Genomic DNA, 13126 nt, shown 5'->3' with positions numbered 1-13126 from the left:
AAAGGTTACATTTAGTCCCCAGGTCCTTCTGATACGGATTAACTAGGGCCTGACTTTGAGAAACACTGCCCTGGAATTTGCACTTGCTATTCAGGTACTAGCCCAGCCTTCTCTGTGATTAAATGCTTGGCAGTTAACAATGTATAATTATGGTGTGTGTCGTTTCCAAGGCAACATGCATCTGTCACTCCTGCTGAGGCTGGGAAGATTGAAAGGGGCCATGGAGAGGCTGCAGTCACAGTGAGGCCTCCAGATTCATGCCATCAAAGTGTTTCATGATGACTGGGTTTTCACACCATTTATCCAAGGGCCCTAATCAATGACAGCACCAAGAATGAAAGTAGACACATTGGAAGCCAGAGAGTCACTGGGTGACTTCTAGAGGTAGCAACAAGCTCATGAAGAAGGATGAGTACGACATTCAGTGGCTTGCACTCCCCAACCATCCTCTCATGTCAGTTTTTTTCAGAATAATAAGGATGTGGGGGAATGTGAGATGACCTGACAAGGCTTCTGAAAACAGTAGTTAACTGTGGTAAACGTGTGCCTGCTATTCCTCAGTTCTCCTCTGGGATGGTGCTGTTAAAGGTCACCTGTTCTCACTTGCAGTGGGCTTGATGTGACATTTATTGAGCATTTACTATGTGATGGAAACTTTCATATAGATTATCTTGCCTTTTTTGACCTAAGTGTATTTTCATTTTTTTATCTACATGCAAAGATTACACATTTTGTATATTTCCAAATGTAATGAAAAAGGTAGAGTCTGTACATGTTTGCCGGGCACAGTGGCTCGTGACTGTAATCCCAGCTCTCAGGGATGGAGAGGCTGGAGAATAGCTTGAGCCCAGGAGTTCGTGACCTGCCTGGGCAATATAGCGAGACTCCATTCTCCACAAAAAAGGAAAAAAAAAAAAAAAAAGATAAGGTCTATACATGTTTTAACACAGGATTTGGCTTTTTGGTTTTAGTTGTAAAACTGTATAGGGCAGTGCTGGATAGAACTGGAGGCCGTTATTCCAAGGGAAGGAACTATGGAATGGAAAACCAAATACCGTATGTTCTCACTTGTAAGTGGGAGCTAAGCTGTAAGGATGCAAAAACATACAGAGTGATATAATGGACAGTCAGGACTAGGGGTAGGAGAGGTTGGGAGAGAGGTGAGGGATAAAAGACAACATATTGGTTGCATTAAAATCTCAGAATTCATTGCTAAGGAATTTGTGTATCAAAAAACTACCTATATACCCAAACTATTGAAATTAAAAAAAAAAAAACCACCAAAACCATATATGGCAGTGAAAACATTCAGCCACTAGTCAGGCCTTAGGGTCTGGTTCTGAATCTTATCATGAATAGGCTTTGTGACTCAAGCAAGTTTCAAAACTTGTCTGAGGCTCTGTTTCTACTTCTGCGAATGAGGCACTTAGACTAGACAAGCAATCTTGACTTTTGAAGGGTGGCAACTACCTCGTAGAATCCAGTGAAAACTCGGAGCATTCTTCCCTGAAAAAGGTAAATGTATGCTTGCTAAAAGATAATTACATTCAATTTCCAGGGGACCACAGACCCATGTTAAATGAAATGATTGCTTAAGATTCAGCTGCAACTCAGAATTGCTGAGTCCCACAGGACCCTGAGAGTCTTGCATTGTTTAGAGAGGCCCCCTGAGGAATGAGCTATTTGATGAGGGAGGTTTTGTTGTTCCTGGCATTTTTCACTAACTGCCCTGTGCCTTCTGGGGAGGGGAGACGGGAACAAACACTGAGAAAAATAAATAGGGAATGAGTGGCATCTGGAATATGAACTGTTTTCTTCATCGCTTTCACAAGGAGGTAGATGGCATGATTGCAGCACAGAAGATATGTCGAAGAATTACTTGAACATAGAGATATAGCATTTTGTATAGTGACAGTTAAGCAGTAACTTAGACTTGCTCTATTTTAATGTTTTAGAACTCACTGATACAGAAATCTAAGAAGGTCCAGTTCATAGAAGCAGAGAATAGAATAGTAGTTACCAGGAGCAGGGGTGGGGGTGTGGGAGTGGGACGGTGGGGGAGGTGGATGGGGAGATGTTGGTCAAAGGATGCAGCATTTCAGTTAGGAGGAAAAGATGAAGAGATCTATTGTGCAACATGGTAACTATAGTTAGTGTATTGTATACTTGAAAAATTCCTGACAGTAGATTTGGAGTGTTCTCATCACAGTGAAATAATAAGTATGTGAGGCAATGCATATGTTAATTAGCTCAACTTAGCCATTCTACAATATATGCATATTTCAAAAGTCATGTTGTACACCATAAAAGTATATACAATTTTTATTTGTCAGTTAAAACAAATGTTAGTAAGTAGGAAAAAATGGAAGTTTTGGTTAATTTGAAAATGTCAGAAGCTTCTAGGGAGTATATTATAAATGGAAATATGTTATTTACCACTCCTCAGCTGTTAACTGACCACCTTCCCAACCCAGCCCTGCTCTGTCTCCTTCCCATGACCCAAAGTTGTAATCCAATCAAGACAGAATACCTTATTTGGAAACCTACATATGTCCTTTTTTTCTCTGCTTAGGTGTTGAAAAATCTCTAGAGCTTTGGAAGGCTGAATGGACTAAACATGAAGAGCTTGAAAGCGAAGTTCAGGAAGAGTGACGTGAGTATGCGGTGACTCAGAGTCTGGCTGTTCCTTCTCCACGGAGCTGCAGAAACGCTCCTCCCACCTTGATAAGGCACTGCTGAGTTAATAAACTACAGACACTCAAGTGCTCTTGGCCCCAGCTCAGGGTAGCTTCTGTAGATGGCATGCTCTAGGTTCCTTGCTGTTTGTGTGCGTAGCTTTCAAAATGCTTTTTTTCTTTAATTCTGGGGATCTGTGCCTTGTAGAGAAAGGAACCGTCACGTTAAACATCTTCAAAGGAAGAATCAGTAAAAATCTCAACATTTCTAAGGTTGCCAGAAATCCTGATTCAGAATGTTGTTTTTAGAAGAAGCTAGTCTCTCTCATGAGGGTGGTTCAGGAATGACATATTAGCATGGTTCATCTTTGGCTTTAGGAAACCTGTTCAACTCTGTTAAGGCTTTTGTGGTAAAATGGTATCTATTGCTGCCCGTACCTTTCCTCCCCCTGAATTCCAGGGGCTCTTCCTCATTTGTTGTCTATCATAAAAGACTCTGGATTGGAGGAACCAGTTATGATGTAAGAGTTCTGAAACAAAGTCTCCCTTAGGAGAAAAGGGAGAAAAACGTAGCAGAGGGGTTGTACACGGTAATATTTTTTTAAAAGGTCGCCCCATAAACCCTTCTATGATCCCAGTCTTGTACTAGCTGCATTCCAGAAACTCTGAGCAGAGTTGTGGAATGGGAGAAATTAATGGAAGGGAATTAGATGGAAGCCAAGGTTTGTCACTCTCAAAATGGGCTTGTTCAGCTATCATTTCAGACGAGGTAATTAAAGATGAACCTGGATTTTATTGCTTTGCCATGAATTGTATTTTGACAGCTTGGCACAGCTGCATTTTTGCAATAAATGGAGACTGTGTCTTTTATGGCTAATATGTAACTTGCATACCTACTTCTGGCTGAAGCTTGTCTCCTGAGGCTGCATCATGACATGTAACTTACTGCCCTGATAAAACCCAGGCTAGATGAGATGCTTATGGGATGATGGTAAAATACCGACCCACTTAAAGAAAGCACTGGGAAGCATTATGAAAAAAGTTGGTCTCACCTTCTTATCCTTTAGGTAAATTAAATAAAACTCACAGAGTGCAAAGAGACTTTGACAAAGACATGAAACTAGCTGTTGGCCAGAGTGAAAGTCCTGGTCATCCAACTTCTAAGAAACCTCCTTCAATCTCATCGTCTGCTGGCTGTATGTTATGCAGCCTACATATCTCCCGTGGCTTTCAGCTAAGGAGAAAAAGGCAATTAAATGGAAAATGTTGCGCAATTCAGCAGATAGGGGTTTCTAAATTATGTGACCAGGTTAACAAATGCCTTTTTCTATTCCAAGGGAATCTAGGTAGCTTTCATTTACATAAGTTAAGATTATTTTTAGCAAAATTTCATCAGTCTAGACTTCCATGTATATGAACAGGGGCCCAGAGGAATGATAGGCACATAAACTTTTGGTTTAAAAATCAAAAACTGGTGGCAGTAGGGAGGGTGTTGCCGGAATCCAGTTAGAAAAACTGAAATATTTCCATGATTTAAAAAAATCCACTGTAATAACACTAGTAAAAGCTTCTGGGATTTGGCAGCAGAAAAGGCTATGATTTTGGCAGTTAGTGCTAAGAGAAGAAATGTTGAGAAGCAGACCTTGGGGAGGAGAGCCTGAGGAGGAGGAAATTGGTATAATGGAGTCCAACAATTTCAAATGGCTCTCCACATCCAAATTGTTTCCCCAAGCCACAGAACTGTACAGCTAAATGGAGGGAATAAAAAAAGACAACAACAAAAACATTTCAAAGCCCTGTTTGTTAATCAACCGTATGATAATAATGCTAATAATAATTAACCATTAGGAAGTATTAACCAAATGTCGGGAGCTATGCTAAGCTTTTCACATGAAATTCATTTACTCTTGCCACAAATCTTATGTGGTGGGTATAACTATTAAGCTCATTTTACAGATGAAGAAACTGAGGCCTTAGGGACATGCAGTCATTTGTCTGGGTTCTTAGAACTTTAAGTTCTAGAACCAGTTTTTCACTAAGGCAGCCTGATTCAAGAGCCCATGTTTCCTGAAAGAGGAATTTTGGGTGGAAAGTATATTTTAAGAAACTAAGCAATCTGCTGGCATGGTGGCTCACTCCTATAATCCCAGCACTTTGGGAGGCTGAGGCAGGAGGATCTTGAGTCCAGGAGTTCAAGAGTAGCCTGGGCAAACATGGTAAAACCCCATCTCCACAAAACAATTAAAAAATTAGCCACCTATGGTGGGCCACACCTATGGTTCCAGCTACTCGGGAGGCTGAGGTGGGAGGATGGCTTGAGCCCAGGAGGTCAAGGCTACAGTGAATTGTGTTCACGCCACTGCACTTCAGTCTGGGTAACAGAGCAAGGCCCTGTCTCAAAAAACAAAAAACAGAGCAATCTAGGGAGTAGCTTTAAAAGTGACTTTAGACTTGGACTTAGGTTTGTGGCCCTGGACAAGTCTCTTACTCTTCTGAAGCACAGATTCCTCACTGGAAAAGTGGAGGAAATAATATTAGCCCCATAAGGTTGGGGTGACAGTTAAATGCATTAAATGAATGTTGGCTGGGTGCGGTGATTCACACCTGTGATCCCAGTACTTTGGGAGACTGGGGCGGGAGGATCACCTGAGGCTGGGAGTTTGAGGCCACCCTGACCAACATGGAGAAACCCGTCTCTACTAAAAATACAAAATTAGCCGGGCATGGTGGCGCACGCCTGTAATCCCAGCTACTCGGGAGGCTGAGACAGGAGAATTGCTTGAACCCGGAGGGCGGAGGTTGTGGTGAGCCAGAGATCATGCCATTGCACTCCAGGCTGGGTGAAAGAGCAAGATTTAGTCCTAAAAAAAAAAAAAAAAAAAAAAAGAATGTCAAAAATCTTAGGGCCTGGTGCTCAGGAGATGCTTAGTAAATATTTGTTTCTTCCTCCTAATTAGCAACTGGTAATAAAAAGTAGGATTCAAAAAGTTTACATGGTCTGGAGGGTAGAATAATCTGGTAACAGTTGCTGCTGCCAAACAGGGAAACTGAGAGCTGGGAGGGAGTGGAGAAGGGAGGCTTGTTTTCCAATGTATGCCTTTGATTTGGAAGTTCTTGATATATGTACATGTATATCATGCATATATATGTATTGTTAAGGAAAAACACATTTACAAACATTTACATTCAGTTGAATGAACCAAATTATAATTTTTTTTTAACCTGAAACAAGTGGTCTGTCTCAAAATATTTTAAACCATTGGGCATCACATTTTCCTGCTTGTCTGTGTGAGGGAAAAGGAGGAAGAAAGGATTCTTTGTATTTCTGGGGGGTAGGAAGAGGAGAATAGCAGATCAGGTTCTGGCGCTTACATAAAGAAGACAGGTGACCCACTGGTGTGATCGCATTTCAGCGAGCCTGTGTCTGGGAGGTCTGTGGCCAGATCGGTTTGTGGCCATTGCGAGCAAAATCCAGGAGTAAACATAGGATGAAAGTGGCCCAAGGGGGCCTCCTATGGATGGCCTTCAGGTCACTCTGTGACCCCAGGGCCATCACGTGGGTAAAGATTGAATGGGAGTGTCCTTTCCGGAAGACTTGACAACTGGCACTGTGTCAAAGACAGATGTGAGTTTGGTAGGGAATGCGCCTGACTCTGAGGGCTGTGGTTAGACAGTGTCATTGTCCAGTGGTTTTGATTCTTAAGTCTATTTGGGACCCTGCAGATAACCCACAGAGGCTAAACAGCATTATGAAATTTCTATGATGGATAACCTTTTTTACTTCACATTTATAACTTTATTTTGGGAGTTCTTAAACTTGAGTTGTTAGATAGTAGATAGGATACAAGAGAAATGCAAATATGGTTGTTGTCTTTAAAAAGCTGATAAACCTCGGTGGGAAGAGAAAAGAAAAACATGTAGGAAACAATTAGAGCAAAATACAAGCAGTATAGACTATAGATACTCGAGGTACCTTTAAGATGATATAACTAACTAGTTATTAAGTTGTAGGGCCTGGTGATAAATGCTATAAATTTTCAGAGGGCTGAATCATTGAGAATGGGAGAATTTGGGGAGCTTTATGGAGGTGGAGCTTCATGCAGGCTTTGCTGGTAGGAGTCAGATCCAAATTCATTCATTCTTGCATCTCATCAGTTAAATTTATCCAGTTGTCTCACCACCATTTGTTGAGGAGACTATTCTTTCCCTCATTGAATGATCTGGTCACTCTTGTCAAAGACCAATTGCCTGTAGATATGTAGGCTTACTTCTGGACTCCCATTGGAAACGTGGTTGGGAAGAGGGGGAAAGGTCAGAAGGTCAATCAAGGGAGGCAGCTTGCAGCACAGTGGGTTAACTCAGTCTCAAAAATGGCCCTTGACATACAAAATAGTAATATTAATAGTTCAGGAGCCCAGAAGAGTGCCCATGGCATGTCCCTGAGTATTTAAAAGAAGAATACTATAAAGTTTTCATCCTAGTTTTAAAAATGGATAGACTGATTTTTATGCTTATTAAGCAAGCACAGAGTTCTCAATGATCATTATTTGTATCTTTTATGACCATAGCTTGAAAAAATAGCTTCTTTACCTCTTTAAATATTTGCAGCAGCTAGTATGTGGTTCCACAGGGGAAAATGAGCTGTCATCATGAAAAATGAGGCCAAAAAGTTTGGGATTTCCCTTTGCTAATAAAATGCTCAGGCTTCTGGAATTTCTTTGTAGATGCCAGTTTTCAGTGACTTGAGTGAAATGGGTGGAGGTTGAGGGATGGGAAATGGGGTTGAAAGATCTTTGTAACAAATCTTGAGAAATGTCACTCAAACGTGATCGAGGCCTTCACCGTTTACTTTGAGGGTGTGTGCTTAATTTGATGAAAGATTTATTCCCAATTATATATTTCATTGTAATAGGGAAGCAGCGGACATTCCATTAAAAAAATCAAAACAGCCAGTTTAAAGTGACAGGCTCTAAGAGAGATTAAATTGATGGTATACCTTTACATAGCAGCTACTAACTATTGTAGCTTTCAGCCAAGGAAATGCATACACCCCATGAATCTTGAAGAACCAGGCATATCCTGCTCAGACAGAGGTTTGAGTTTGTTGCCTATTAAGATAACAGTTCACGGCAGGGCATGGTGGCTCACACCTGTACTCCTAGCACTTTGGGAGGCCAAGGCGGGTGGATCACCTGAGATCAGGAGTTCGAGACCAGCCTGGCCAACATGGCGAAACCCCGTCTCTACTAAAAATACAAAAATTAGCTAGGCATGCTGGTGCATGCTTGTAATCCCAGCTAGATCGGGAGGCTGAGGCAGGAGAATCGCTTGAACCTGGGGGGCAGAGGTTGCAGTGAGCTGAGATCACGCCCCTTTACTTCAGCCTGGTTGACAGAGTGAAACTCCATCTGTAAAAAAAAAAAAAAGATAACAGCTCTCATGAGGGTCGACAACCAACATCTCTGCCAAGGTATTTTTTTCAAGAGTTTTTAGTCATTTATAGTAAGTTTTTACAAATGCTGGAGCCTCCTTCCCTTACCACACACACAATGGGAGTATTTAAAATCCAAGTCTCTCTGTAGACATAGGAACCTTGGCCAAATCTATTTCAAGCTAAGCCTTTTTTTTTTAAAATAGACATGATTTTTAAAAAATCAGTGATGACCCCACTGGGTGGAGGTAGGAGACTTTACTAAAGTTCTAGAGAGAAATTTGGTCAAATTTGTGCCATGCTACATATTTTCTAGGTCTTTTCAGCCTGTTTTAAATGGAGAACCTGCTCACTGCCTGATTTTGCCTGGTATTAGTTTGCTAGGACTGCTGTAACAAAGGGTACCACAAACCAGGTGGCTGAAACTAAAGAAATGTATTGTCTCAGAGTTCGGGAGGCTAGAAGCCCAAGATCCAGGTACTGGCAGAGTTGGTTCCTTGTGAGGGCTGCGAGGGCGAATCTGTTCCGTGCTCTGACCTAGATTCTGGCGGTTGGCTGGCAGTTTTTGGCTCGCAGAAGCCTTGCCCCATCTCTGCTTTCATCTTCATGTGGCATTCTCCCTCTGTGCATGTGTCTGTGCCCAGATTCCTCCTTTTCATAAAGATGCCACTCATAGTGGATTAGGGCTCACTATAATGACCTCATTTTAGCTTGATTACCTCTGTGAAAACCCTATCTCCAAATAAGGTTACCTTCTGAGGTTACGGGGAGCTTTAGGACTCCAACATATGAATTTTTGGGAGGACACAAGTCAACCCATAACATAACTCCATACCCTTCCATCCTAGAACAGTTACTCCAAAGCCCTGGCATTCCCCCACTGAGCTGGCACTGTCAGACCTTAGCTCCACTGTTTGTCCTTGGGACTATTTTCAGCATCTAAGAGAGTGAGGCTGGAGCATCACAGTTTTTCAGTGGGTGCCACTGCATAATATTAACAGCAAGAGGGAACACGTATGGATGGCCAACCTCCTATTACAGGAATAAGGAGCTCTCATGGATTGAATGCTCACCAGGTGCCAGGCACGGTCCAAAGCCCCTTTGCATGCTCTTCGTCATTTAATGCTTACAAAACTCTATCCAGTAAAGACCATTGCTACAATGCAGTTGATAGAGGAAGAAATGAATGTTGAGGGCGGGTAAGTAACTTGGCCAAAGTCAAACATTTGGTAAATAACAGAAAGATGGTAACTCTCCTGGTTTTTCTTGATGGGAGAGCGTTGTGTGCTGTCAACCATGGCACATGCTTGCTAACAAGTTCCTGGTTCCTAAATTGTGAAGCTTCAAACTGCATAAAATAGATGTTACCCTGTTGCTCTAAGCTTAAATAAGACCTCTACAGTGATTTTACGTCACCACAAATTCATCCACAGTGGCAAAGCTCACCAACGTCAGCATTATTCCTCCTGTGACAGGGAAAGATTCTTTGTTTCCTGAGAGCCAAATGCATTTCAGTTCTGAAGGGAGGAAGAGCAGATGCTGCTTCTGCTCTTCCAGTGGTGCCAATAAAACATCTCTCTACATGGAGCTCCATTGTGGGCTAAATGGGTCATAGCTTTATTCTATTTACCCCAGACCGTAATTCTCAGTTAAACATAATACCTTTCCAACTGGAAACCAATATGAAACCCAGGGCTTGACCCCTAAACTTGGGGAAATATCCTAGTCTACACAAGTAATGAGTCATTTAGACCATTCTCTCTTACGTCTTTATTCTGCATTAATTACCTGATCATTTTGAATGAAGGCTGTTGTTGACCTACATGTTTTTTGTTTGACAAATTCTTTTATGAACTTCTCCTTGGGAGTGAAACAGAAATTGCTTCTGAATCATCCTGTGGATATTTTCAGTTGAGTTTCTACCTAAAGATCTTTGCTGTGTGGATGTAGTTATTTTCAACTATATGGCAATACAGGGGCCAGCGTCGGCCAAATGTTCAGTATGTCTATAAAGATGACGTTAGTGACTAGAATTGGCTTTCCTTTTGCTTGAGTCCCTCCCTTTTTGCTTGAGTCTTCCCTTTTAAAACAGGAAAGTCAGTGTGTTCTGGTCAACTTGATTATTCAACGATTAGAGTAGTTTTTATTGTATTCATGAAAATGCTTTCACTTTTTGGGAAGCGCTGCCTGAAAGGATTTCATTTTTATTTGCTTGGGAGGCCGAATGATCTGATGGTCTCTAGCTGGTTCCTGCCTCCTGGGCTGCCCAGTGGGCTGGTCAGCTGGAAAGTGTAGAGGTTTATAATGTAAGAATAGAACAAGGAAAAGTTTAAGGAACCGCATATTCTCCTTGGATATGTTTGTTCTAAGATGTATTTCCCAATGCTGAGAATGTTTCTGTAGCAACTTTTCAGATTTAGGCTACGATTTTGGAAGAGTTTTTGATGAGATTCAGTGTGAACTCATGAGTCTTTTCATTTTGTGTCTGTGTGTGTGTCAGAGTCTTGCTCTGTCACCCAGGCTGGAGTGTGGTGATGCGATCTTAGCTCACTACAGCCTCTGCCTCCCGGGTTCAGGTGATTCTCCTGCCTCAGCCTCCTGAGTAGCTGCGATCACAGGCGTGTGCCACCATACCCGGCTGATTTTTTTGTATTTTTAGTAGAGATGGGTTTTCGCCATGCTGCCCAGGCCGGTCTCGAACTCCTGACCTCAGGTGATTCGCCTGCCTTGGCCTCCCATATTGCTGGAATTACAGGTGTGAGCCACCATGCCTGGCCTGTTCATTCTTTGAAGGGTTGCTTCATAACTGAGAAGGTGCAGGGTCTTTCTGTGAGGTCCCAATGGGTATACTAATTAGGTACATGATAAGCTGCAATAACAAAATACCCTATACAGTAGCTCTAACAAGGTAGAATTTGTTTTCTTCTGAAGTAAATGTTTAAAAATAGTCTAAGAGCCAGCGGGGCAGCTCTGCTCCATAGATTAACCCAGGAACCCAAGCCCTTCTCCCGTGTCCTCTGTTACCCTCTAGAGCTGCTCTGTGCAGTGTGCTAGCCACTGGCCACATGTGGCTCTTGAGCATTTGAAATGTGCTAGTCCAAACTGAGATGTATACTGTAGGTGTAAAATACACACTAAATTTCAAAGACATTGTACCAAAGAAAGAATGTAAAATATCTTAATTTTTTGTAATTACACACTGATGTGCTACTATTTAGGACATAATTGGATTAAATAAATAGAGTAAAATTTATTTCACCTGTTTCTATTTACTTTTTTAATGTGGCTACTAGAAACATTAAAATGACGTAAGTCTTTGAACAGTGCTCCCCAGAGAACTAGAAAGAAGGAAAGTAAAGCAGAAGCACTTTCCTTTTTTTTTTTTCCTGTGACAGTGTCTTTCTTAGTGTCTTCCTTTGTGGTGCAGTCTGGAGTACAGTGGTGTCATTATAGCTCACTACAGCCTCAAACTCCTAGGCTCAAGAAATCTTCTTGCCCTGGCCTCCCAAATAGGACTACAGGCACATAATGCTATGCCTGGTTAATTTTCTTATTTTTTTGTATAGAGACAGTGTGTCACTATGTTTCCCAGGCTGGTTTTGAACTCCTGACCTCAAACAATACTCCTGCCTTGGCATCACAAAGTCCTTAGATTATGAGAGTGAGCCACCACACCCATCTAGCATTTTACTTTTTAAAGGATGTGAAACTGAAGGTACACAAATCATTGCCCTCACAGGGAACTGGTTAGAGCTTGCCCCAACCTAGCTGCAAGGGAGACAGGAAAACATATTCTCTTGCTGGCAGCCTCGAAACCAGTTAAGTCTCCAGGGAAAGGGGAGAATGGATACCAGGGATGATTAACTCAGCCATAGGCAGTTTCCACAGAGGGTCTTGTTTGAGACTTGGATGATAAAGGTGTGCCAAAGTGTTCTTAAACCTTAGTGACTTTTATGGTTTGTCTCCTTTTATGCCAGAAGTAACTATTGATGAGTGCTTGCCCAGGACCCATTGTCCTATTGGTAGAAGTCTATTGCAGCATGCTGCTGTAGGTGAAGTTAAACGCTTTTCCATGTTAGAAATGGAAACTGCTGGCTGGGTGTGGTGGCTCACGCCCACAATCCCAGCACTTTGGGAGGCCGAGGTAGGTGGATCACCTGAGGTCAGGAGTTAGAGACCAGCTTGGCCAACATGATGAAACCCTCTCTCTACTAAAAATACAAAAATTAGCCAGGCATGGTGGGATGCATCTGTAGTCCTAACTACTCAGGAAGCTGAGGCAGGAGAATCGTTTGAACCTGTGAGGCAGAGGTTGCAGTGAGCTGAGATTGTGCCACTGCATTCCAGCCTGGCCGACAGAGTAAGACACCATCTCAAAAAAAATAAATATATAAAATAAAAGAAATGGAAACTGCTCTTGAGTGTTACCAGCTGGTGACATTAGGTAACTAGTTAGGCTTTTCCTTTTATGTCCTGTAATATATTGGTGACCTGATCTGATAAGGTGTGGGATGAACAAGGGTTTGTTTTTAAGTACACCATTTTACCATCATAATCTTGAGGTTCCTTTCCCAGATAGGAACTATCATGACCTGATCTCATACCTTCATTGAAAACTTTGGGAATGGTATAAGCCTGTAAGTTTATGTTGTAAGCTTAGCTTTAAGTTACTCTTTAAGTCAGTGTATTCAGTCAATATGTAACTTATAAAATTGTGAAATTTGAGGATTCTTAATTATATTGATTAGTTTAATCTGAACCTACATGACATCTGACTCAAATTTTAGGCCTAGAATTCTGAGCAAAACTTTAGAACAAATGTAAAAGAATATTAAAAATGGTAGAATATCCACTTCTACTTCCTAGATATGTAACTTTATTAATATAACCTGTGATCTTATTCACATTTTTGGTTGCCATGTTGTCCTTTTGGTTAATATTGGGTTTATTGCTGATTCTTTTCTCCCATTGTTGCTTGTAAAGCCTCCCCTCCCCTCCCCTCTCCCCTCTCCTCTCCCCT

General features: G+C 41.7%; 1 protein-coding gene across 1 annotated transcript in view; it reads left to right on the top strand.

Annotated features, from left to right (window-relative positions):
- The first annotated feature begins 204 nt into the window (after positions 1-204).
- Positions 205-13126, top strand: part of RAI14 (retinoic acid induced 14) — a 150653-nt gene continuing 137731 nt past the window's right edge. The window contains exons 1-2 of the mRNA XM_011969119.1: positions 205-454; positions 2573-2653. Of these exons, the coding sequence (XP_011824509.1) occupies positions 2618-2653 (36 nt within the window). The 5' untranslated portion in view covers positions 205-454; positions 2573-2617. The remainder of the gene's footprint in view (positions 455-2572; positions 2654-13126) is intronic.

Source organism: Mandrillus leucophaeus, unplaced genomic scaffold (assembly GCF_000951045.1).
Source record: "Mandrillus leucophaeus isolate KB7577 unplaced genomic scaffold, Mleu.le_1.0 Scaffold873, whole genome shotgun sequence".
In the NCBI taxonomy this organism is placed as follows: Eukaryota; Metazoa; Chordata; class Mammalia; order Primates; family Cercopithecidae; genus Mandrillus; species Mandrillus leucophaeus.
Note: the sequence above shows the minus strand (reverse complement) of the source record. Positions and strands in the feature narration are given on the sequence as shown.